Source organism: Heterocephalus glaber, unplaced genomic scaffold (genome assembly GCF_053883595.1).
Source record: "Heterocephalus glaber isolate CG9 unplaced genomic scaffold, H.glaber_assembly_v1.0 deba00001572, whole genome shotgun sequence".
NCBI lineage: Eukaryota > Metazoa > Chordata > Mammalia > Rodentia > Bathyergidae > Heterocephalus > Heterocephalus glaber.
The window spans coordinates 21,193,527-21,217,637 of record NW_028258357.1 but is presented as its reverse complement, the minus strand read 5'-3'; the positions used below and the strand labels follow the sequence as shown (position 1 = coordinate 21,217,637).

Sequence of the window (24,111 nt, the reverse complement as noted above, 5' to 3'; positions counted from 1 at the left end):
CGCAAGGTCCCGAGTTCGAGCCCCAGTACCAAAAAGGTTGGTGAGCAGGCAGTTTATGCACAACACAATTCAGACTTCAATTATCTGATTGGAAAATGTACAGTTAGCAAGATACGGAGAAAAAGATTACTGAAAACATTTTCTAGGCACCAACTCACGGTTTCCACTAAGAGTAGATTAAAGCGATGGAGTCACTGGGGCAATCGGGAGAGGCCCCAGTCGGGTGCCACATGGTTTATCTTTCTGGAGACAGCAGGGAAATATGGCAGTGAGAACTGTGGAATCGTTTATATGCTTTGTCCCGGTAACTCAAAATCTTAAGCAATTTAAAAAATAAAATTCTGCTTTTCCATCCCTGATATTTATATATAAATAAGTCAGATTGCTTAGTATATACTTAGTAGAAACCTATGACACTAACACATATGCTTGTCTCGTGTTACTTAGTTGCCTTTTATTGAGAAAAATTAAGCTATAATTTACCGATGATAATGTTTTTTGTCAGTACTGAGGACTGAACCCAGGGGCTTCACCCTGAGCTTCACCCCAGCCCTTTCAAAAGTTTTTGTTCTGAGACAGGGTCCCCAAGTTGCTCAGTTGCCCAAGCTGCATTAGAACTTATGATCCTCTTGCCTCAGCCTCCCAGAGTGAGTGCTGGGATCACAGGTGAGCACTACTTATGCCCTGCTTACTTAAAGGAACTACCACCTCCCAATGGCACTCAGCAAGTTTAATTTCATTTATTTTCATTAGTTGAAACTGTAACGGTGCGTGGAAAATGGCCCAATTTTATTTTAACCCTGGGGCTTTGGGGAACACGCAGCCCAAATGCAGCAGGACACAAAGAACCGAACAGAAAACAAAAACTGCTCAATTGGCCTTCATCGAAATTAAAAACATTTGCGCTTTTGAAGACTTTGTAAAGAAGATAAAAAGGCGAGCGGAACTTTCCTCCAGAGAAGGCAGGGTGTGTATATAAAAGGATCTGAAGGACAGCCACTCCTAAACGAGCAGCTCCCGCGCAGTGAAGGGGGCCGAGGTGCTCCGAGTCTGCTCACCGGGCGCCAGGCACAGGGGGCCTCTGGCCGTGGACGTCGGGCAGTGGCCGCGGACCGGGCCTGGCTCCCCCGCTCAGAGGCCTCGGCTTCGTGGCTGGGCTCGGGTTATCCGCCCGGGTCCTGTCAGGCCACGGCGCCGACTTCGCAGGCCGCTTTGGCAGCGTCCGTCATGACGACCACGCCGCTCCGGTCGCCTGCAGGGCGGGCGGCGCACCTGGCCTGGCTCCGCCCCGGGCGCGGCCCGCAGCCTCCGCCTGGCCAAGCTCACGCGCTTCCACCCAGGCTCCTCGTGGACCGGCTCTGCCGTGGCTCCACCTCCCCTAGCCTCAGTTTCCCCACCTGAGGCAGTACAAATTCACAACCCTGCTCTGGGCCCCTTGGGGCGGATGTGTTTTAAACTCGGGTACCACCTGACTCCCAGACAGCAGGTGCTGCCTCCACAGCAAAGCCTGCGCCACGAGTCTGCAGGAAAGCCCAGGAATCGGAGTGAGCGGGATAAAGACCGGAACGAGTCTCTCCTGTGACGCCAGCACTCATGAGACTGAGGCAGGAGGATCGCTGTGAGTTTGAGGCCAGCCTGGGCTACATAGTGAGCCCCTGTCTCAAAGCAATAAAAAAAAAAAAAAGCTTTTGCATAAACAAATGCTTATTGCCTTAAATTCCAAATATAAGATCATGACACTAGGAAGAAAACAGCACTAACGTCATAACTGGATGCTTTTCCTGGTGGTCCTCTTTGCCTTTTCTTTGATGCACATATGTGCATGTGAAGGTATCTGTATTTATCATATCATCTTTCTTGAGACAGTGCCTTGCTAAGTGGCCCATCCTGGTGTCAAATTTGCGATCCTCCTGCCTCAGTCTCCCGACTCACTGGGTTTTCAGGCGTGCACCCCCAAGCCCCAAGGAGAAATTGGGGTTTCGCCTTAGGCTATGTGTCAGCCACCCCACAATGCCCCGTTATCATTCCTCCTCTCCACTGGCTCGAGAGTCTAGGATTTTCGTGGGCTCGGTGCCCTGCACAGGCTCGGGCATGGGTGCATGCCTGGTATGTCTGATGGCTGACTGAATGACTGGTGGCGAGCGGAAGCAGGGTCAGCTCCAGGCTCCCGAACAGACCACCAGGGCTAGGGCACTCCATGGCCTAGGCCTGAGGGCAGGGCCCCAGAACTCACTATGTAGCCTCACTATGGCAGTGCTCCTGCCTCAGCCCCGAGTGCAGTGAGAAACTTAGTTTATTTGGTGGGCAGATGCGGCTTCCTGTGACCACTCCAGCCTGAGCTTTGCGCTTTTCCTCTTCTGTTTTTCCCTGTGCTGAAAAACAGCACAGTCTGACCGGCTGGATGGGCTTGAGACCCCGGGCCTGGGCTCAGCTCTGCGTCTGTCCTCCCTATGGCGCCGTCGTCTCCTGGTTTAGACTCCGGCCTTCTTCCCTCTTAGCCCGAGTCCGCCTCGGCGGCCGGAGACGCTGCGCACGGATGAGTGACTGGCGGGTCGCTTGCTCTCCTCTTCTGCTCCTCTTCCCAGTCGGCTTGGCGGGGTGTTGTGAGAATCACATTGAAAGCGCTCGGCACACGGTCCGGCACATAATAAACTACAGAATAGCTCATAACAGTGACGTGATGGTCTGCCTTCCACAGGAAAACGCGTCGTTTTGGAAAATACCGCGTTTGCAGGCCCAGCCCCCCGCCCAGCGGGGGGGGCAACAGCATATGGCGTCATTTCCGGTGTCACCGGAAGCGCTCTTCTTTAGACCTCTCCCCTGTGGTTCTGGGCCGGGGTGGTTTCTGGCCTGGTCGTAGATCCAAAATCCAGAACTCTTGTCCTTCTTTCATAACAAGATGCTCTATTATCTTAAAAAAAACTAACGAGAACCAGAAAGGAGCCGAATACAGAGAATGCTTCCCATACCAGTCTTTGAATTTCAAATTCACAGGCTTCTTTTGTAGGAATTGGAGCCTGCTCCGTCCTTGGCAGACCACTGAGGGGGAGGAGGGTAAACTGGTTTCCTTCCTGAATCCAGGCGTGAGCTACTTCTTTTCTGCTTCTGCTTTTTTTTCTTATTTCTTTTCCTCTATCTTAATCTCGTTCCATGGTGTCTCTTGATGCAGGGACCATGACGTCCCTTGATTCAGTATTTAACCTCCATGGTACCAGCTAACTGGCTGCCTCCTCAGCAGGAAGCAGCAGGAGCCTCAAAGGAGGACTTGGGTGGACAGGAGAGAAACCTGAGAGGTTCAGAAGTCAGTCAGTTTGGTGGTTTTCAAACTGTGTTCCTTAGAACCCTGGGGCCTGTGGAGATCCGTGGTAATTTATGGGGAAGAGCCTGGGTTAGGGCTCAAACTACCACACACAGCATCACTGCTTTTGCTAGGAATGTGGAACACATGGACCAATTTTATTTGTTTATCTATCTATCTATCTATCTATCTATCTTGAGACAGGCTCTCTCTATGTAGTTCTAGGCTGGCCTTGAACTCACTATGTAGCCCAGGCTGGGCCCGAACTCACAGTGATCCTCCTGCCTCAGCCTCCCAAGTACTGGGATTACCCGCATGCATCACCATGCCTGGCCCACACAGACCAATTTAAAAAGGGAAAACAGAAACCACAAATATAACTCACTGCTTTTCATCTTAGAGAAAGGAAACAGGCCTGGGAGGAAGTGCTTCCAGTTGGTTACGGACAGCTCTGTTCCCTTTCTATGAAGAGAGCAGGAGAGTCTCTTCAGGACAGTTCGTACACTCGCCATGGGTCTGGAGCCAGTGGGCCGTCCCCACTCTTGTCCGGGCTGTTCTGCCACGGCTGCCACAGCTGGAGACCAGGCTGGCACTTGGTGAGGACGGTGAGATGGAGGAGGTTGCTTTTCCCGAGTTTGTCTTTGCGTCCTGCTGGACAGATCTGTGACCACAGACTGGAGATGTCCGGGAAGTTCTCCCCGGGACAAGGCCAGACCCGTCTCCAACCTCCAGTAGGTCACCCGGGCCCCAGGGCCCCAGGACTGCGGGGCCACAGCACCAGCCACACAGTGGGTGTAGCTCAGAATGGTGCTGGGGGTGGGGGTCTCTGAGACGTGTTCTGCCCGGCCCTGAGGCTCTCCCTCGCTCAGGCCCCCTCAGCCAACCACTCCTGGTCCTTTGGGTATCACAGCATTTTTATACGTTTAAAATGATTTTGGAGGCTGACGTGGTATTGCCAACATTTAAATTATTTCTTAGTTTCCAACAAAGTCTATTATCATAAAAGTTATTCTACTACCAAAAGTGTAGGAAAACACAACTTAGGAAGAGAGCTCTTCCCAGGATGGGGCTCAGTGGCATCATTCTTGATGACCCGGCTACCTCCTGTCCCGTTTCCTCTGAAGTGAGGCTGTGGTCGCTTTCAGGACCTGCAGGGGCCCCCCGGCTCCTGGGCTTCTGCACTTCCTGCAGTGCTGGACAGAGGGCGCCTGTGACACCATCAGAAATGGCTCCTGATTGGCCGGCTGGGACAAGAGGCCATTTCAGGGACCCTCGCCCTACTCTGCTTCCACCAATATCCACAGTACCCCAGATCCCACAGGGACAGGCAAAGTCACGGCCACCCACTGTTTAGAAAAGGAGGTGTTTTCTTCGGATTTAAGATGGCAAAGCCCTGTGGCCGTCACTTCCCAGCCAGAAGGGACCAGGGCAAGGACTGATGTCTCCAAGAAAGGTGTGGGGCCCAGGCCACGGGCTGCAGAGCTGCTGGGTGTGGACACTTAGAACGCGAATCTGGCACCGCTGAAAAACGGAGTGGATTTTCACCCAGCAATCTCACGTGAAAATGTTTGGATCCTGTATTTGAAGAAATCAGAACAAAAAATAGACGACCTTTAAGTATGATTTCTTCTTTGGAGAAATAGAAATTATCTTGACCACCAAAGCTCAATGATTCCTGTTATTGGAGCGTGTCCTGCCAGGCCGTGCCTAGGAGCTTGGTGGCGCGCAGTGACATCTTGGAGCGGCAGGGCCTAGGCGAAGGCGGCCAGGTTCTCGAGGCAGCTTCAGAAGTGGCTGGTGTCCTCCTCACGGGCCCTGGGTGTCCCATGTGCACTGCCAGCCTCGCCCTGCGGCGCCCATGTGGCCCTGCTGCCGGTGGCCAGGTCCCTCTCTCGCCAGTGTTGTGACGAAGCCGGGTCCCTTGCGGGGACACTGCCACGCTGTGTGGCCCCCGCCACCAGCACCATGTTCCTATGAAGCGCTCACCTCGCGCCTTCTGTTGTAGCCGCAGGGAGCAGGCAGAGTCATCGCCATCCGTGATGCGGAAGGAGCACTACGGGGCGTCAGGAAACGGACTAGGAGGGACCCCTGCGCTTCGATGCGGATACTCAGTGCCCGGCGAGGGCTGAAGGGACGTGGACGGCCCCCACTGGACCCCTGGGGGCCGGCTCTGTTCATCCACTAGACAGGAAGGCCCTGGGCCTGCAGCGGGGCCCACAGCCCGTCCCCCGGTGGCCGGTGCCCGCCCCGCCCTCGGCTTCTTATGAATGAGCCATGAACAAAGCACGCGGAGAGCAGCTGCTGTTTTCTTCAATTTAATTGAAGTTACTTAGAAAAATAATCGGGGTGAATGGCTTTTCCCGGAGAAGGTTCATGAACCCCTCCCGCTTGGTGGCAGCGTGGACTCCAGCTTTCCTGAGCAGCAGACTGAGGTACGGGGGGGCCCAACGCGCCCTCCACTGCGAATTCAGGAAACCCCACTCCAAGGAGACGCTAGGTCGCCCCCCCCCGTGTCCTTGGGCCGCCCGGAGCTCTGTGGGAGGACGCGGGTGGCGCCTTGCGGGCCGCAGAGGGGCTGCGACGGGAGAGGCTGCGAGTGGCGGCGGCACTCGGCGAGCGGTGTGGTCAGTCCAGCTGACGGGGACGGGAAGGAAGGGGCTGGCGCAGGGTGGCATGGCCGGGAAGCTAGGGCTGCGCGTGCGTGTGCGTGTGCGTGACATGGCTGGGCAGAGGAAGCAGAGGGCTGGCCGGGAAAGCACGCAGAGCCCCCCTGCTTTTTGCCAAGTTAGCACAGCGACTTTTGCAACCCGTCATCTCAGCTCTGGTCCAGCGCCCGCTGGCTCAGCGCACTAGGGACTCATGCACTGCTCTGGGGCGAGGGCAGGGCTTAGACCCTGTGCTTCCACGCCTTGCTCCCAGGAGCACTGGCGTCACCAAGGTTCCCAGCACCCACGCTTTCCTGGGGGCTCCGCACCCGAACATGCAGGAGAGGGGACTCCTCTGACAGGGAGGACGACAGTCTTTCCGCACTGCAGAAACAGTTGAATTGGGTTTTTGTTTTTGGTTTTTGTGGTACCGGGGATCGAACTCGGGACCTTGCGCTTGCGAGGCAGGCAGCGAAACCACTGAGCTAAATCCCGGCCCAAGAATCAGTTTTTTAAAAAAAATTTATGTTATTAGAAAATAAAACGTGAACCCAAGACAAGAGGAGACGGGGCCCCCACTTCAGGAGGGAGAAGCCGATGAGAGGTGAGGGGCACCGAGCACCCCTGCGGGGACCCCAGGCAGACAGGACAGACGCGGGCCGCCTTTCCATGACAGCTGGACAAGCGCACAGCGAACTGTCCGCGCTCCGGAGCCGCCTGACGCTGTGCGTGGGGCTGCCGGGTCCCCTCCACCGGAGACGCCCCCTCTGCCGCGGAGGGACGGACCCACTGCCCGCGGCAGGATCTGGGATCAGAGCCACTGCACTCCAGTAAGAGCTTAATCCATTTCCTAAAGCACCTGGCGCATCGCTTTTGCTTATGGGGTGGGGGTGGGGGGCAGTTTCATTCTTGCAGGCCTCAGATACACTGTCACCCTAACCAGAGTGCATGCTGGGGGACGGGGCTCTCTGCGGGGACCTGCACGGTCAGGATGTGCTGCCCACTTGGGGTGCTCTCTGGGGTGCGGAAAGCCCAGCACACACTCAAGGTTCTGATAAGGCCTGCAGAGAGCAGACTGACCTCGGTTTGTTTTCCGAGGGTGTGTGGCCGAAAAAACCCCTCATTTTTATCACACCACCTCCACGCCCCAGAGGGCACTGTGTTGGGAAACGCTGCACAACCTGTCCCAGAGCAGAAGCCCTGTTTCTGAGGACAGCGCCCCCTGCCCACTCCAGTTCCAGGGACAGCAAGGCCAGTCCAGGGCATGGCTGCCGGGCCGGCCAGAGGGGCAGGAGCCGGGAGGAGGCACGTGTTGGAGAAACAGCTCAGGCACCTTCCCCGGGGCGCCCCTTGCTCCTGTTAAATAAAATCATTTCCTTGGTGAGACAGGAATTTCCTGCCACTCGCTGGCTTGCTGTGAGACTCACAATACAATTTTAACCATTTCTGTGAATAAATTACTCATTTTTGTTTGTTTAGAATATTGTCATCCCTGGGCCAGGAATTTAGCTCAGTGGTTCTGTGGCTTGCCTCACAAGCGCAAGGACCCGAGTTCAATCCCCAGTACCAAAAACAAAACAAAACAAAAAACCCCATAGAATATTGTCATCCCTTCACCACATACTGCATCAAAAACAAAACAAAAAGCAAAACTCACCCAGACCCCACCCACCTGCCACTATTATTATTATTATTTTATTATTATTATTGACAGTATCGGCTACACACTCATTCATTGGCTGTCTGAGGGACATGGCTCAAGGCCAACAGAGAGGCTGGGAAGTGGCTGGGAATGAGATGCAGGTTTGGATGTTAATCAGCAAGAAGCAGAACATGGCAAACTTCCGGCCTCCAGGTGAGGGAGCAAGGGTTAAGGAGGCAAAGCTGTCCCTGCTGTCACGTATGGCAGTCATGAAGGGCTGTTGGGGGCTGAGCCTCCTCAGGACATGGGAGGGGTGCATGACCCCTTTTAAGCAAGGGGCAGAATGCCAGACCCAGTGACCCCTCAATACGTGCATGTCACTGTTATGTGTTGAGTAGGAAGCCCTAGGACGTCCCTGGCATGTCCCTTTCCCTGTCCAAGGCAGACATCACTAATTGATCACAGCACCCACCATGCTCAGCCTGCTGAGCACATTCTGGGGTTAAAAGCAGCTGCTACCAAGAGGCTGAACCAGGGTCAGGGTGGGGATGTTCTTGTCACTTTTTATATTGAGCAGTGTGCTCAGATCACTCACCAAGTGAGGTGGCTGATCCCAGTGTGTGGGGTCACAGACCATGCGGGCTGCTCATGAAGAGTCCAGAGCTCTTCTGAAGCCAGGGCCTGTCACAGTTTGCTAACTGCTGAGCTGAACGCTCTGTCTCCACGTAAACCTTCGCCAGGGCCAAGACTATGAGCCTGCTCAACGCCCTCTGCAAGGCCTACACATGGGCCTAGAATATAGTTGATGCTCAGTAAATACCCACTGGCTCTAAAGCAACAGCTACTTTGCCTTCTCCAAAACTGGCAGTACCAGTTAAGAATTCCCTTAAAAAGCCTCTTCTATCAGGCTGCTAATCCTGGTGAAAAAACTGCTACCCTCAGTTCTCTCTGTGGGTTAAAAAAAAGAAAAATCACATTTCTTTAGTGCAGGGGATGTTCAGGTCAACTGAAATTGGTTTGGAATTCATCCCCCAAGAAGACATCTCTTCCTGAGCACAAGAGCAACCTATTTCCTTTCCAGCAGAATTTCGAGAAGGGTAGCGTCCGTACACACACCAGGCCCATGCCGCTGATGCCGAGAGCTTGGCGTGGAGCAAGATCTCCAGGCGCCGAGGAGCTGTAGCAAAGCAGGAACCATAGATTTCTTCCGGGAGGGTGCCAACATGCTGCTTCCACAGAAAGAAATCTATACAGAGACCGTGTTTAAATAACTATAAATAATATTCATTAGGCTTTATGGGTGCACACTTCGTGGGATTCACCAGGACACAAGGGAAGCAGACGGAACGCCTGGACAAGGACACCCCATCCCGTCCTCCACCGAGACGGCACCCTTCCCCGCAAAGGATTCTTAAATAACTCTCACCATGCTGCTTACAGCATCTTCCCCCAAAGAAATATTAATTTACAAACTAACCCAATATCCATAGAATTCTTTTGACAAATAAAAAAATCTTAAATTAAAAAGCAAGATTCTCTCCCTCTCCCTGCCCGCCCTCCCTTCACTCCAATTTCAGGTAGCTTGGCACTGAGTAATTGAACATTAAAAAGTCGAGTTTGTAGACTTCGTAGAGCTGCGTCTGGTGCTCGGAGCTGATGTTCTGGAAGAACTCTGTGGTCATCTCGTCAGTAGTTCGCGTGGACTTGGCGTAGGTGGGGAACTTCAGGTAGCTGCTCACGCCGGCCAGCTGCAGGACGTAATTGGAGTCCTCCTCCAGCGTCTCGTACTTGCCCACGAGGTCGTAGCGGATGTGGCACGGGTGGCACAGGGAGTAGACCGTCTGCCAGTGCTCATTGAAGGGCTCCTCGCGCTGCGTGTGCGGGTCAATGAGGTAGGCCACGAACTCCTCGAACTTGACGTCGTCACCCTTGCGCAGCGCCTCCTGCGTGGCATTCTTGCGCTGGCGCCGGATGATCTTGGTGCCGTAGCGCTTGTGGAAGGAGGTGTTGTACTTCTGCGTGAACTTGTTGCGGTAGGCCGACACCAGCCTCTCGAAGGGCTCGCGCACGAACAGGAACTTCATGTAGCGCTTCAAGCGCTGGTTGATCTCGGGGATGCTGTACTGGTTGAGGGTCTTCAGGTTGGCCGAGACGTGCGCCTCGCTGGCCGGGATCCCCATGGGGTCGCTGTACTTGCCGCGCCCCGTCAGCACCATCATGAGCCGCTTCCAGTTGGTGCACGCCACCTTGGGCACGTAGCAGTAGATGAGCCCGTGGTCCTCGTCCACCACCAGGTGCTTCAGGTCGCTGGGCGTCAGCACCCTGCGCTTGCGGCTGGCGGCGCTGTTGGCCCGGCACGCGTCGCTCACCTGGTCCCGCCGCATCTGGTGCAGGACGGCTGTGTTGGACAGCTCCAGCTGCGGGAACAGAGGGTGAGGGTCAGTGCTCTGGGGACATCGCCAGCGGCAGGGCGCTGCTGGGGGAGGTGCGTGTGCCCCTCGGAACCCCAGCTTTCTCCCCGGGCCCACACTGCCATCCACACCTGCCCTCCCGGTTCTCTGCCCAGCTCTGCTGCCACCTTGGTCTCCAGGACCCAAGGGTGTGAGACCTGCATGCAGCGGTGACCTCCCTGTGGCCTGAGTGCCTGGACCTGTGCAGTGTGGGCCTCCTTCTAACAGAAAGGAACCGATGTGAATTGGGGTTAAAATCATGGAGAAACTAGAGGCGCTGGGGCCGCGCTGTCCTGGTTTCCCTCCTGCCCAAGAACACGTCCCCGTCCATGTACCTGGCGTTATGGTTTAGATCTAAGGTGGCTCCCCAGAGTCTCGTGTGCTCAGAGGTGGGGCTTTTGAAGGGTGATGGGATCCTGGGGTGCGTACTCATCAGTGGACTCATCCATGGAGGCTTCCCAGCGGAACGTGCTGTTAGGAGGTGGGGCCTGGAGGTGGAGCGCTCACTCTGGCTCCCCCTCTGCTTCCTGGTTGCCATGGGTCAAGCAGCTTTCCTCCACCAGGCCATTCCACCATGACATTTCTGCCTCCGAGCCATGGACCATGGACTGCACCCCCTAAAGCCATGAGCCAAATAAACCTCTCTTCCTTTAACTTGCATTTCCTCCCCAAGCATTTCCTCCTAGCAATGGGAAGGCTGAGCGCCACATGGGTCTTTGGGCATTCTTGGTCTGGCAACACTCCGCTTTTCGAACCTTATCCTCACCCCTTCATGATAAAAGGCTTTTGGGAAACCAGTGAGTCACTCTTCCTTTGTGCCCCAACCTTTCCTTGGGCGGGGCCACCCGGGATCCTCCACCTCCACCTCTTCAGGTACAAGGTGACAACCCTTCAGGCCCGCACACGGTCCCACCACAGAGTAGAAGAACCATGCCTTCCCCTGAATGGCACCACCACCACTCCGCATGGCACAGCTGTCCTATCTACTTTGCACTTGGTTTTTTCAACTCTGGAGTCCACTGCTCCACAAGGACTCAGAGCCCACAGATTCTCCTCGGGCCAGACTGTGGTGGCCTTAGGGCGCAGGAGAGTAGATGGGGGAACCCAGGAAGCTGGCCCTGTGCCTGGTCTGCAGGATTCATTGCAAAACGAGCATGGGGCACCACACCAGGGGCCCAGAGGCGCTGGCACCCACAGGATACCCGGTGACACTGCATCCTGCGCCAGAGCTCTGTGCCTGCCTCACTTGTGGTCCCTGGGATGGCAACAGTGGTGAGGATGGAGCAGTGACCAGGACAGCAAGAGGCGGTGTGACCGCAAGCCTCGGAACCCACGTGTCCGATGCCCAGTCGCCCCCTCGACACTCACATGGACAGGCTCACAGTGCAGAGCGGTGCCTCACGTGTCTCCTGGGGACAGGAAGCACCTCTCACTCATTAGCCTCACACAGGGCTGGCGAGGGTGGAGGGAGCTGCTGGTCCCCCATACCTGCACCCCTCTGCAGCGTGGGTCTCCCCAGGCCTGGCTCGCCAGCAGCGGTGGAGGGAGTGGTGCCAACCAAGGTCTGGTGCCCAGCGTGAAGCCCATGTCCCCACCCTCCCCACCCTGCTCTGCCCCCTGCAGGCGAGGCATGGAAAAGGCCCGTCTGGTCCCCGAGTGCCAGCCACACAGGGACCGCAGCTCCGGGCAGTCAGGGAGACCGTCCACTGCCCACCCACAGCACCCAGGCACGCGGTGCCTTGTGGCTGCTTTGTGCCACCAAGTTTTGGGGTGGTTTGTGACCCAGCAATAGACAGGAGGGGCAGGTGGGCAGCCCTGGGGTGGGGCTGTTGGGCAGGGTCCAGAGCAGCCAGGGCTCCGTGCACAGGCCGAGCATCTCTAACCCCAAATGCCCTGAAATCTGAAAGATTTCTCAGCAGCAACATAACATCACAGGTGGAAAAATTCCACACCTGATCTCAAGTAAGAGTTCACACTCCCGCCATGAACTGGAAACATTGTATAAAATGCTCTCCCACGTGAGCATAGGGTGTGCAGGAAACGGAAATGACTTCCGTGCTCAGATCTGAGTCCCATCCCCAAGACAGCTCATGACATGCATGCAAATGCTCCAAAATCCACATCCCAAACACTTCTGGTCCCAAGCACTGCGGACAAGGAATGTCAACCTTTGCATTTTAAGATTCTGCTTGGTAAAACCGATTGGCCTGGGAGAATTTCCCAGACTGAGAATAACTGGTAAATGACTGACTGTTGGTTACCCGCAGGCCGACACCACCAGCGCTGGGCTTGTCCTCCCCATGGGGACATAGTGAGGGGCAGAGACCCGGGCACCGGCACCGGCCCCGGCCCCGTCCCTGTCGTGACCCATGTGCGGGTCTCGAAGCCTCAGCTTCCAGAATGACCTGGCCGGGAAGACCCGAGCACAGTCGGCGACAGCCAGTGTCCCTCCCTGGCACCTGGCCTCCCTGGTCCTGCCTGCCTTCCAGGCAGGAGCGGATGTGATCACTGGGCCTTGGACCCTGGGCATGGTCCACAGGCACTGGGCTTCAGCCGTGGCCATGTGCTCTGATCCGAGTCACAGAGGCTCCGCCCTGCCAAGGGCAGCACTTGGGCCCCGGGTGAGACTAGGCTATGGAAGCTCAACTCTTGGGGGCCAGGCACCCGTTGGCCCGGGGCTCTGCAGTGCTACTGTCACTGTCCAAGGACTGGGGCACCGTGCATTTGAGGAGACAGAAGGCCAGCGCCCAACCTCCCGTTTCCCTTGAGTGCTCCATGTCCAACAGCGGCTGTGCTGCGCTCACCATGCTGGACGCCAGATGCTTTATGTCAATGACTCCCTTCCTGTAAGCAGTAGCACGAGTGTAGGCACTGCTGAACCCCTCTACGAGCAAGGCGCTGTCGGACCCGCCCACGCCTGAGTCATAATACCCAGGAGGGGCCGAAGAGCACTCCGTGCCAGTCGCGGCTCCCCGAGCTCCTCCCAGCACCTGCCAGCTGGCCTCAGCTGCCCACTGTGCCACAGGAAGTCGGCCCGGATGGGGGGCTCCCGTGACAGCAGAGGCGGGACCGGCGCCAGGCCTCACGCTTTTCAGACCTCACTGGCAAGAGCGAGTGCCGGAAAGCAAAGGCGTCCACTTTTCAGAGCTAGAGCTCCAGGGCTTGCAAAAGGATGCACAAAGCAGATGCTCAATAGACCTTTGTTCTGAGAATGAACGGATGAGTTGACAGTATGGGAGGAAGTAGGAAAGCCCCTCCTGACGGAGCTCTGGAGACTTCCCAGATGGTCACAGGCAGCAGAAAGCGCATGGCAAGGGGCCATGTGGGCCGATCAGTGTCCCTGCAACTCCGTGTTCACCCAGAGTCCCAGAAGGCGGCTCCTCAGGAAGGGCTTTGCAGAGGCTGCTAGTTCACATGAGGCCCCATGGACCCAGAGACGGCGTCCTCGTAAGGAGAGAGCCAGTGTTGCCAAGCAATCTCGGGAAGAGAAAAGGCCAGGAGCCTCTGGGCGCTTTTCGCCAGCGCCGAGGGTTCATTAACACTGATTTCGAGCAGGAAAACTGACCCTGGAATCCCTGGCCCCACAGCAGATGTATGTCACCTGAGGGGGCGTCCAGGGCTTCCGGGTTTCTAAGCCCCGCCGCTGACAGAGCAGGAAAGAGCCACCCAGGGCAAGCGGCGGTGGGCATCGGGCCCAACAGTGTGGCATCCAACCGCCCGGGACGACCCTGAGGTGTGAGTGCTTGAACTAGCCGAGGAGAGGGGCCTCCTCCACTTCCTTTCTCTCCCAGCTCTTTTCTGGACACCTGAGCCCTCGGGGAGGCACCGTGTCGTAATACCACAGCCAGCCACACAGGCGGAGACGGAGACAACAGCTCCGTGCCACCCTCTGTCCACTTGCAGAAGCAGAAAAGCCAACCCGGCAGGGCTCGGGGATGTGGCGTCTGGGCTTCTCTCTCTGCTAGCTCTCTTTGCTCTCCCATGGCAGTTGAGGAGGCTCATGGTGCCTCCGCTGGGGCCGGTCCTGAACTTGTGATTTCCCTGCCTCAGCCTCTTGAGCAGCTGGGATGACAGGCGTGGGCCACAACACCCAGCCAAAGTGTTCCGTTCTACAAAGATAGATTCTAATTTGTTTTCTTAATTTTTATTTAGAAATAATTTCTGACTAGTGTCGACTAAATAATTACAAGTATAACGTAACCAAAAACGTTTCTAACGCGCATCAAGACTGCACATGGAAGCACTCGGCTCACCAGGCCAGGCCCTGCATCTGGCAATGGGCTCGCTCCTGGGCCCACAGGTGCCGCCAGGACCCTGTCACCCCTGCAGGCTCTTGGGGTCGCTTCCTGCAGGGCCCAGCGCCCCATGCGAACACCCTGCCTTTTCTTGGTTTCCTCTTAAAGCCCGCCTCCAACTACAGACACATTGCAAGGCGGGGGCGGGGGGGGTTCCACATAGGTACTGGGGGGCGCACGCTGATGCTGCCAGACCCGGGACCACACACTGAGAACCAGTCTGCACTTCGGGGAATGTCTGTGATTCAGTATCTTCACCACTTCACAGCTCCGAGTAATTACAGAACACAACTGGCTCGCCATCTGCTGCGAGAGGCTCCCCACTGCCCTGCCGCCAGGGTGCTCTGCCTGCCTCCTCTCCCTCTCTGCTCCCCGCAGGACCAATGAGGTCAGGGTTGCTGGGCTTGAGGAAGGAGGAAGCCAGGAACCAAGCTCCTCAGTGTGGTGTCATGCATCCTCCTTTGGACATATTTAAAGGCAACTATAATTAGCTTTAAGTACCAAATTTAAAGACTGTTTGAAAAGGTCTTAGAAGGGGGAGTTGGTTTCCTGTAGTTAAACATCTGTGATGTTGCCAATCTGCCGGGGCACAGGCCTCACACGGAAGGAAGCCCAGCAGCCTTTCCCTGCCCGGGAAGAGGTGGAACCCGACGCCTGGAGGGCCTGGGCTGTCCCCCTCTGCTTCTGACAGCTGCCTCCACCGGCCAGCCGGCTTATTTCTCCACTGGGAAACCCGAATCTAGACTCCCAGCACTTCCACTGCCCTGATCATCTGGGATCTCAGAAGCGCGCACCTCGCTGAGAATGCAACAGGCTGCTTTGCCCCCTTACGTCCCTCCCTCCCTTCCTCTCTTGGTGTGCTGGGGATTGAACCCAGGGCCTTCGCACTGGGCTACATCCCCAACCTTCAAGAACATTTTGAGGCCGGGTCTTGCAAAGTTGTCCAGGCTGAGCTTGAACTTGCAATCCCCCGCCTCAGCTGCCCAATTCCAGAACTCTCATGAAAAGGGTTGGTCACTAGGACTTGCTGAAGAAGCCACCGGCATGGCAAAAGGGAGGGACACACTTCTGCAGACGCCACTTATGGAGCACTGACTCTGAGCAGCCCCTGGCCCTCCTCACCCTCTACAAGGTGGGTGTCCGAATTCCCAAACTACAGGTGAGGAAACTGAGGCGCAGGAGCACTGAGTCATTTGCTCAAGGTCAGGGAGCTAGGAACCAGGGCTGGGGTTTGCTCTGAGATGCTGACCTATGTGACCTCCCAGGGGTCTGTGGACCCCAGCAACTTCCAGTCTGCAAGGCAGCCTGGGTCCCCCCGCCCCAGACCTGCCATCACTGCTCTGGCTGCGGCCAAATCCCCCGGGACCCTGCAGCCACCCAGGGTGGGAGCCTGGCTTCAGGGCTCCACAGCCGAGGCCTGCGCTGGACAGGAGCCCAAGTGTGGTCCTGGGCCCGCCTGGAGCCACTGGAGGACACAGGACCGTTGGGAGGTCCCCTTCTGGAGCCCCATGGCCCCCACCCAAGCCGCCCTGCTCAGCTAAAGGTCCCTGTGGACGACTGTACAGGAGAAAGCAGGTGCGATCCAAAATGTCAGTCACTGGCGTGGTTACCAGGACAACTCGGGACTGGGTTGTCCCCGCCCTTCCCTGCTTCTGAGAGACACACACACACACACACACACACACACGCCCTCCTAGCAGCTGACCACAGAGGACTCACTGTACTTGTGGAATGCTGACTCTGAAAGGGCAAAGATTTTGGGGGGTGCAAGGGACCTCAGCCCTGACCCCCACATGCGAGACACCTGGTCTCCCTGAGCTCATCCCCAGCCCAGAGCAGGGACTCTGTCTGCACTTTGTGGCTCACCAGTTGATGTAGTAGATGCTCAGCTCTATCTAGAGAAGGAGCAAATGAACTCGGGCATGAGGAATGAGGGGGACTCAGGGATCCTCTGGGTCACAGGAAGCTGCGTAGCCTTCTGCTGCCTGCACCTGCCGCCCCACTGATCTTCCCATGGAGGGTCCTGGCCCTCGGCCTGCAGCAGCAACATAAGAGCTCAGTGTGGGCCCAGAGGTAGAGGACAGCAACCTGCAGCTGGGCACTTGGCTCTGGGTGACTGCAGCAGCCTGTGATGGGGAGGACACTGCACACCCCAGTGTCTGGGAGGCTGCAAACAGGAGGAGGGAACTCGAGCCCTGCTGGGGGGCGAAGCCGCCCAGAGCCCCCCCGGGGGGCTGGCTGAGGCTGCTGGGGCTCCCTTCCAGGGCCAGCTGCAGCCGGGGGCCATTCACATCTCCACCACGGCCGGGGCTTCTGGAAGCCAGGCGGGCGCGGGGGCGCAGCAGTGAGTGAATGGGGCTGCCACCAAGCAGGCTGCATCCCGTGAATGTGGCGGAACAAGGACAATGGCAAGGAAGGGCCATGCGCCGCTGTGGGCGGCCGGGCTTCCTGGGCATGGTGGGCTGTGCACCTGCACCCCACTCAGTGCCTCGGAAGTTGCCCCTGGCAGGGGACGGGGGGAGGGCCGGGCCGGACTGGCCCAGAGAGATGGGACAGCTGCAGTCTCCCAGGTTAGGGGTCCTGGGGGGCTCAGCGTCTCCCTCCTTGCCCAGCCCAGCGCTCTGCAGTGACACGCCAGCACGTTAACTTTGCCTGTGTCACCTGGCCTCCCAGGCCCCGGTGTCCCCGTCTGTAAAGGGGGTCAGGCGCAGAGCTATTCCCAGGGCAGCTGGAGGGCGGGGAGCCCAGGGGAAGCATTGAGCATGGCCAGGCGCACGTCGGGCACACAGGAGCACTGAGTCGGGGACGGGACAGTTTCCGGGGGCTGACTGCACTCACCACACCCCTCCACCCCCTCCCGCTAACAGCAGCTCCCCATTGAAGCTCAGGTCAGCCGGTGGCTCTCGGGTCCCGCAAGCACCTGGAGACAGCCGGACTTGGGGGCCCAGTGGGCTGGGCACCCACTCCTTCCTTTGCCTCAAGTGCCCACCAGGCTGGTTCAGGCCGTTGGGCAGCACTGATGGCTGGGGTGTTGCGTTTGCACGCAAACGTCTGTCACCTATGCAAACACCTGGCTGGTGGCGATCTGGCGGCTCAGGACAGAGGAGACGGAGACGCCCGAGAGGCACTGCAGCTTGGCACCTGTGGGCACAGTGGAACCTAGTAGCACTTTCCTAGGGCGCCCGAGCCAGAACCGCATGTGTCATGCACTGTGGCAGCTTGGTGGGGCTCCAGAGTAGCCCAGCTACTGGCTGGAGATGCCGGGGAAGGTCATTCACTTCTTCACGGAGCTGTGAGCTTTGGCACCGCCCCCTTCCCCACGCCCCCAAAGGCCTCGAAGCTGCCCCTCCGCCCTTCTGGTCCATGCAGACCCGAAGACCCTCAACCCTGTGTCGGGGGTGCAGGTGCCTGTCTGGTCCCACTGCTCGGTGCAGGCCTTCTGTGAGGAGGGCAGTGTCCCCAAGACTCCTGCCAACTCTGCGAGTACTGCTGTGACATACAGGCCACAATCCATGGACATTCCTCGTCCTGTTGGGCCCAGGGAGAGGCCTGGCCCGGCTGGCTGCGAGCTCATTAGGAAGGCAAGCAGGAGCTGAGAAAAGGCTGCACAATTCTGGGTTTTTTTGAAGGACAGGGGTCCTGCTTGGACCAGTGAAAGAAATGAATCAGTTTCACGACACCATTTTTACAGATCAGTCCTCCCTGACCCCATGAAGTTCCTGCTGTCTGGAAACTGGGGTTCGAGCGGCAGGCACAAAGGGTCACCTTGCCCGGGCACCTGGGGTTTTGCAGAGCTGAGCTGGCTTGGAGTGAGGCCAGACCCAGACACAGCCGACGGCACCTTGGCTTGGCCCAGCCTCAGTTTCCCCATCAGAGCGAGGCTGACAGGCTGCTATGGAAGGGGGCCCAGACCAGTGCTGAGTGCCCGGTCAAAGGGGATAGTGGTCACAGCTCGCTACAGGCCCAGTGCGCAGGGGGCCCGGGAGACTGGCCCAGGGGACTTGCTGCATCTTCTAGAAATCCAGGCCAGTGAGAGGTGACGGGGAGAAGCGGACTGTCCACGCCGCCTCCTGCTGGCTGGACAGAGCAGCTGGGGCGCTTGCCTTCCTCCCCTCTCTTCCCTGGGGTCAAGCTGTGAAGTGGCAGGTTGGGGACTCCGAGTCTCTGGCCTGCAGTGCCAGCTACCACAGGATTGGGCTCCAGCTCTCAACCTGCAGTGGGGGGCCCTGGGGCTTCCTCCAAAGCCACCGCTCCCTCCCCCATAAGATGGGCTCCAGGGCGCCAGCCTAGGAGGGCCGTGGGGGTCACCTGGAAGCAGGGAGGGTGCGGGAGCGCTGGTCGGGCTGTGGGGCAGGTGACCTGCCGAGGACAGCATCGTCCGGAGAGCCTGGAGGTGTGCGCTGGGCAGGAAGAGGCCGCCCTGGAGGTGGAGTGGGGAGAGGCCAGGGCACAGGGGCAGGTCCATGGGGAGGACTTGGCGGCTGTCCCTGAGCCTGGCTGGCGGACACGGTCACCATGCAGGCAGGCGAGGGAGGCGGGTACAGGAGGTCTTGTACACCAGGGGGCATTTCCAGGGACAATGCAACGCACAGAGAGGTGGGAAATCAAGCGGGGTCAGGGCCCAACTGGGTCCCGGGGGACAGCAATTTGGCAAGTGAGTCTACTTCCAGTGTCGGTGTCCCAGAGCCTCCAGAGGGCGGGGGACCCAGGGCACAGGAATCGGTTTCACTTCCCCTGCACAGCAAGCTGCGAAGCCAGCTGGGGGGGGGCCTGTATTCTGTTTTCTGCTGAAAAACATAAAAAATATTCCAAAAAGAAGCAGGAAGACCCGTGACTACCAGGCCAGCAGGAGGTCGAGGGGCAAGCAGAATGATCCAGACTATCCCAGACTAAAGGATGGTGCAGGAACCAGTTTTACTGACCTCAAAGGCCAGGAGCATCCCTAGGCCCAGCTAGAATAAGGGAGACAAGAGAATACAGCTCCGGGGACCGTCACAGAGGGACAGGGACAGACCCACGCCCGGGCCTTGCCATTACCCACAAAAAGCTTGATTTGCGCTCTCTTAGTGGGCAGTTGGGGACTAAAAGCTGCCTTTGCAAAACAGTGACACTTGGCTCAGCCCTCCTGGTGCCCGGTGGGTAACTTAAAGTGGGCTAAAGGGTGACATTCCTGCCTCTGTGTTGTCTCTCTCCTTTTTCACCTCACAGCTTTGGGTCAGGCCCTCACCCGCTGAGCTGTGGGTGCAGCCGGCCCATCATTTGCGGGGTGTCTGTCCGAAAGCCATCACCATGTAGCTGACCAGCCCTGAAGTTACCCGACCTGCTCCTCTTTGAGGCTGACCAGGACAAGGCTGGCCCAGGCGCATTTAACTTCCTTCCAGCGGGTCCAGCGGTCCCCAGACACTGCCCTAAACCTGAGATCCCCTTGGATTCCAGCAGGGCCTTTGCACAACTGAGGCTGCCCGAAGCAGAAGCAGTCACCACGCAGGGACCACACCATCCCCTCCCGGACAAGGACTCCTCCTGCCACCTTGCAAACCGGAACTGTGAGAACGAGAAAGGCCCACTTATGCTAACTCTGCCTGACCCATCAGCCCATGCTTCCTGCCACTGTGTCCCAAAACGCTCTTCTGCAGCAAGGTGTCAGGAACCTGTCGGGGCCGAGTGGAGGTCCCCATCGCCTTTCAGCAGTCCCCAGTGGTGACATAACTACCTATCCCAGACCCACACCAGGACAGCAGTGAGACCTGCTTCCTCCCTGGCTGTGTTCAGCCCACCCGGACCTGCAGACTCGGTGATGCGTGCTTCCCCGGGAGCTGCTGTCTCCCAGATTGTGGCAGCCAGGGCTTCCGGTACAGGAGAAGCCCTGGGAGATGTTCCTGGAGTTGCACTCCTAGGAGAGACGCCATGACTCAGACCCCTTCCAGAAGCTGCGGCAGAGTCTTCCCCTCACCCAGGCAGAGGTGAGACATATATGAAGACCACATCTAAAGGCAGTAAAGAGGGGCCACGTTTCTGACCAAGATCCCGGTGTCTTCCCCAGAGTTAAAGACAATTACAGTGACCCATATAGCAGCATAATTCATAATGCCCAAATCTTAGACATGGACTCTGTGTCCATCAACAGATGAACTGATAAAGAAAATGTGGTATTTATACATCATGAGGGAGTACTACTCTGCCATAAAGAAGGATAAACGAGTCATCAGTAGGAAGTGGATGCACCTTGAGACCACGATGTTAAGTGAACTAAATCAGACTCACAAAGCAGTATCTCATGCATTCTCTCATATGAGAAACCCAAAATATAAACAAATTAAAGAGCGAAATAAAAGACAATAGGAACAGGGAGCTAGAGCAAGACACGGACAGGGGGGAGGAGGAATTCAGGTGCGCTGTGTACACGGACCAGCTCCGCGGGAGAAACAGAGCCACTGCGTACTACAGGCACGGACTGATAAAAATGAGAACTAAGAACAGGCATGACAGGTCTCGTGCCTGTACGTGGCGGGGTGACATGTGTCCCCCACGGCCGGGGTGAGGACCGGGTCCCGATGAGGGGCGCCCGTCTCCCCGTGTGCCCTGGGTGGGTCAGGGGACGTGGAGCACAGCCACAGCGCAGGGACCTCGTTTTCCATGGACCCTGGGTGGCTCAGAACTGGCTGGCTGCCCGAGGACCATCCTGAGCCCTCGGCGCTGTGCTCAGTCCCCAGATGCCGCGGCGTGGGGCCCGTCCACTCCCCACCCTGCCGCCTGGACACAGCCCGGGGCCCCCCGCAAACCCAGCTGCCGGCCGGGGGCCGGGCGCCTTCTCTGTGCTGTATGGGATCTTCTGGGGACACAGGGACAGAGCTGGCCGCCTCGGGCTGTGACCTGTTCACAGCATCTCCAGGCGAGGAAGGACGGGAGGCCCTTAGGGAAGCGCACCACCAGCAAGCGGAATCCCCGCCGTCGAGGGCCGATTTGAAAGGGGCATTTTCGAAAGCCCGCTCGGGCACCTCAGGAAAGGTGTCCTGCGGACGCGTCCAGCCTGGCGTGGCTTCCCCTCACTGAGCGCCACACAGCACAGCCGGCGGCTCCGGGAGGAGGTTGGGGCGCGCCCTCCCGCGTGGGCGCGGGTCTTCGCCTGACTATGACTGTGTGTCTAGGTGTGCTGGGCCGTATGTGTGCACGCATGTGTGTCCACGTGTGTACGTGTGCTGTGCATGTGTATGCTCAGGAGCATGTTGCGTGTTCGTATTTGTGCACGCGGTGTGTGCGGGTGTATTTAGTGCACTCCGTGAGTGTGTGAACGCGTGTGTGAGTAAACAATCCTGTGCGAGCCCGTGGAGCCGCAGGAGCCCGGGTCCCCGCTGCAGGGGACAGCTGTTCACGTCTTCCAGCTAACAGAAGACAGCGTCTCTTCTTCAGTCCTGCGCCCGGCCCGGGGTGGAAACTGCGCCTGCTCGCGGGCCTTGGAGGAAGGGCGCTCCCTTCACAGCCCCACCCTGACCAAACAGAGCTCCCGGCCACTTCAGCCTCTGGCCAGTGAAAAGTGGAGTCCTTCCCTCCGAGTCGTTACTTCTATTTTTCTTTTTGGGGGGGTGGTTTTGAGACAGGGTCTCGCTTTGTAATTCAGGCTGCCCCTGGACTCACTACGTAGCCCAGACTGGCCTGGGACTTCGGCGATCCTCCTGCCTCGGCCTCTAGGGTGCTGGGATCCGATCACAGGTGTGCACCACTAAGCATGGCTTGCATAGTTATTTCCAAAAATGAGACTTATGCTTCCCAGAGGTGACATGCGCTGTTTTCACTCTGTTCTGTTTTATTTTTAAGCAGGGCATCACTCATCTGATGTTACAATGTCTGGCAGGACGGAGCCTGTACTTTGAAAAGCTGTGACTCAGGTGGCCCTGCCTCAGCTCCCCAGGAAGGGACTGAACCTGTCACCATGACAAGGAATGTGGGGGGCATGGGGCAGCCACTCCAGGTTGGGGAAATCCACGATAGAAACCTGGCTAGTGCTGGACCCCACTATTCAGCGCCTTCTCCATCCTGACTCAGTGTTCACCGTGCATGGTGCCCACGACTTTTGCAGCCTAAAGCACAACAACAAAACAAGAATGAAATGCTGGGCGTGGTGGTGCACACCTGTAATCCTGGCACCTGGAAGGCTGAGGCAGAAGGATCATCACAGAGAGTTTGAGGCCGGGCTGGACACACAGGGAGGCCCTGTCTTGAAAAACAAAAAAGAAAACAAACAAAAAACAAGCCAGAATGGGTTCCTTTCTCCTTCTTCATGGTTCCATGGATAAAAGATTCATGTTTCCCTCTTATCTCAGCAACTACAGCACACAACTTCCCCTCCGTAAATCATATCTTCCGTCTGTTTGCTGAAAGGAAGTGGCCCTGACTTCTCCCTGGCATCCCGGACTGCCAGCCCCAGGGATACAGTGCCGTCCAGCGTGTGACCTTAGGGCCACTGAGTGACCAGTGGGCATCGCAGGCACCGTGGGGACGCAGCCCAAGGGAGGATTTGCATCCAGCAGGGCTGACGGGAGGTTTGGCTTTCCTCCCACTTCTCAGAGGGCCAGGGCCTGAAAGCATCTACCTTATTTATTTCTGGAATATTCCACGGCACATTTTTGGACCACAGATGAGTGCATGGAACTCAAACAGCCAAAAGTGAAGTAAGAACTTGGGAGGACTCACTACTTTCCTGTGTACTTGGGAAACAAGTTTTCTGCCCTCTTGGCAAAGGGGCTGAACACAGGGCCTTTGCACTGAGCTACACAGCAGCCCCCTTTTATTTTTTATTTTGAGACTGAGTCTCACTCAGTTGCTAAGTTGCCCGGGCTGGGCCTGCATGTTCGATCCTCCTGCCTCAGCCCCCCAGAGTGCTGGGATCGGATCACAGGTGTGCACCCCCACGACTGGGCTTGGCAGCTTCATTCTAAAGGAGACGGTGAAGCACACCCCCCAAGGCACTGAGGACAGTTCCAGGCAGTGACAAGGGCCAGCAAGGAAGTCAGGCTGGCCAGGGAGGACCTCTGTGGAGGTGCCATTCGCACTGAGCTCTGAATGAGGGAGCCACAGAGCGGGGAGCACCCACCTGCATGAAGGGTGGCTGTGGCCTCTGTGCAGCCCCTGGCAGCCCCTTCTCTCCTCTCCCTCTGGGCCACACCTTGCCCCAGGCCTCCTCATTAAAGCCCGGAGGCCGAACAGTGACTGGGACCCTTTTCTTCCTGGCTGAGAGTCTCCTTCGGCCTGGCGAATCCTCACCTGGAGCCCACCGCCTGCAGGCACACCCTGTCCTGCAGAGCCCACGGCTGCTGTGTGAGGTCACTGCGCCTCCAGGATGCAGGGAGGCTCCTGGGCCCTCGGGCCCAGTGCCAGGTCACCCGCCCACACTGCCCAGCCTGCCTGGTGCCCACTCTACCCCAGAGGGTCTGGTTACCACCTGGTCCCCTCCACCTGCAGCGTCAGCTCCCCAGAGGCAGGGAGGCCACTTTAGTTCCTGCCTGGTACACAGCTGGTGCCTAATAAATGCCGCCACATGGCCAATGCACAGCAGCTGCCTGGCATGTGTGGAGCCCAGTGCTCGACCCTCATCCTGCAGACGTCTGGGGAGGGGCGGTCCTTGAGCCCAGTGCAGAGACAGGAACTGGGGGCTCCGCTGGGCAGGGGGTGCCACCCCCTCTGTGACTGCAAACTCCCCACAGCGCTCAGGAAGGGGTGGGGGGTGTCTGTATTCTAGGACTTCCTGAGGCTTCAGAATGGATTTACACAATTTTCTCTTTGG

At 57.6% G+C, this 24,111-nt stretch overlaps 1 protein-coding gene across 4 annotated transcripts in view; it reads right to left on the bottom strand.

Annotated features, from left to right (window-relative positions):
- Positions 1–8,847: 8,847 nt before the first annotated feature.
- Positions 8,848–24,111, bottom strand: part of Chst11 (carbohydrate sulfotransferase 11) — a 151,625-nt gene continuing 136,361 nt past the window's right edge. For all 4 annotated transcript variants that reach the window (XM_004844822.4, XM_004844821.4, XM_087192740.1 and 1 more), the window contains exon 3: positions 8,848–10,002. In XM_004844822.4, the coding sequence (XP_004844879.1) occupies positions 9,148–10,002 (855 nt within the window). In that variant the 3' untranslated portion in view covers positions 8,848–9,147. The remainder of the gene's footprint in view (positions 10,003–24,111) is intronic.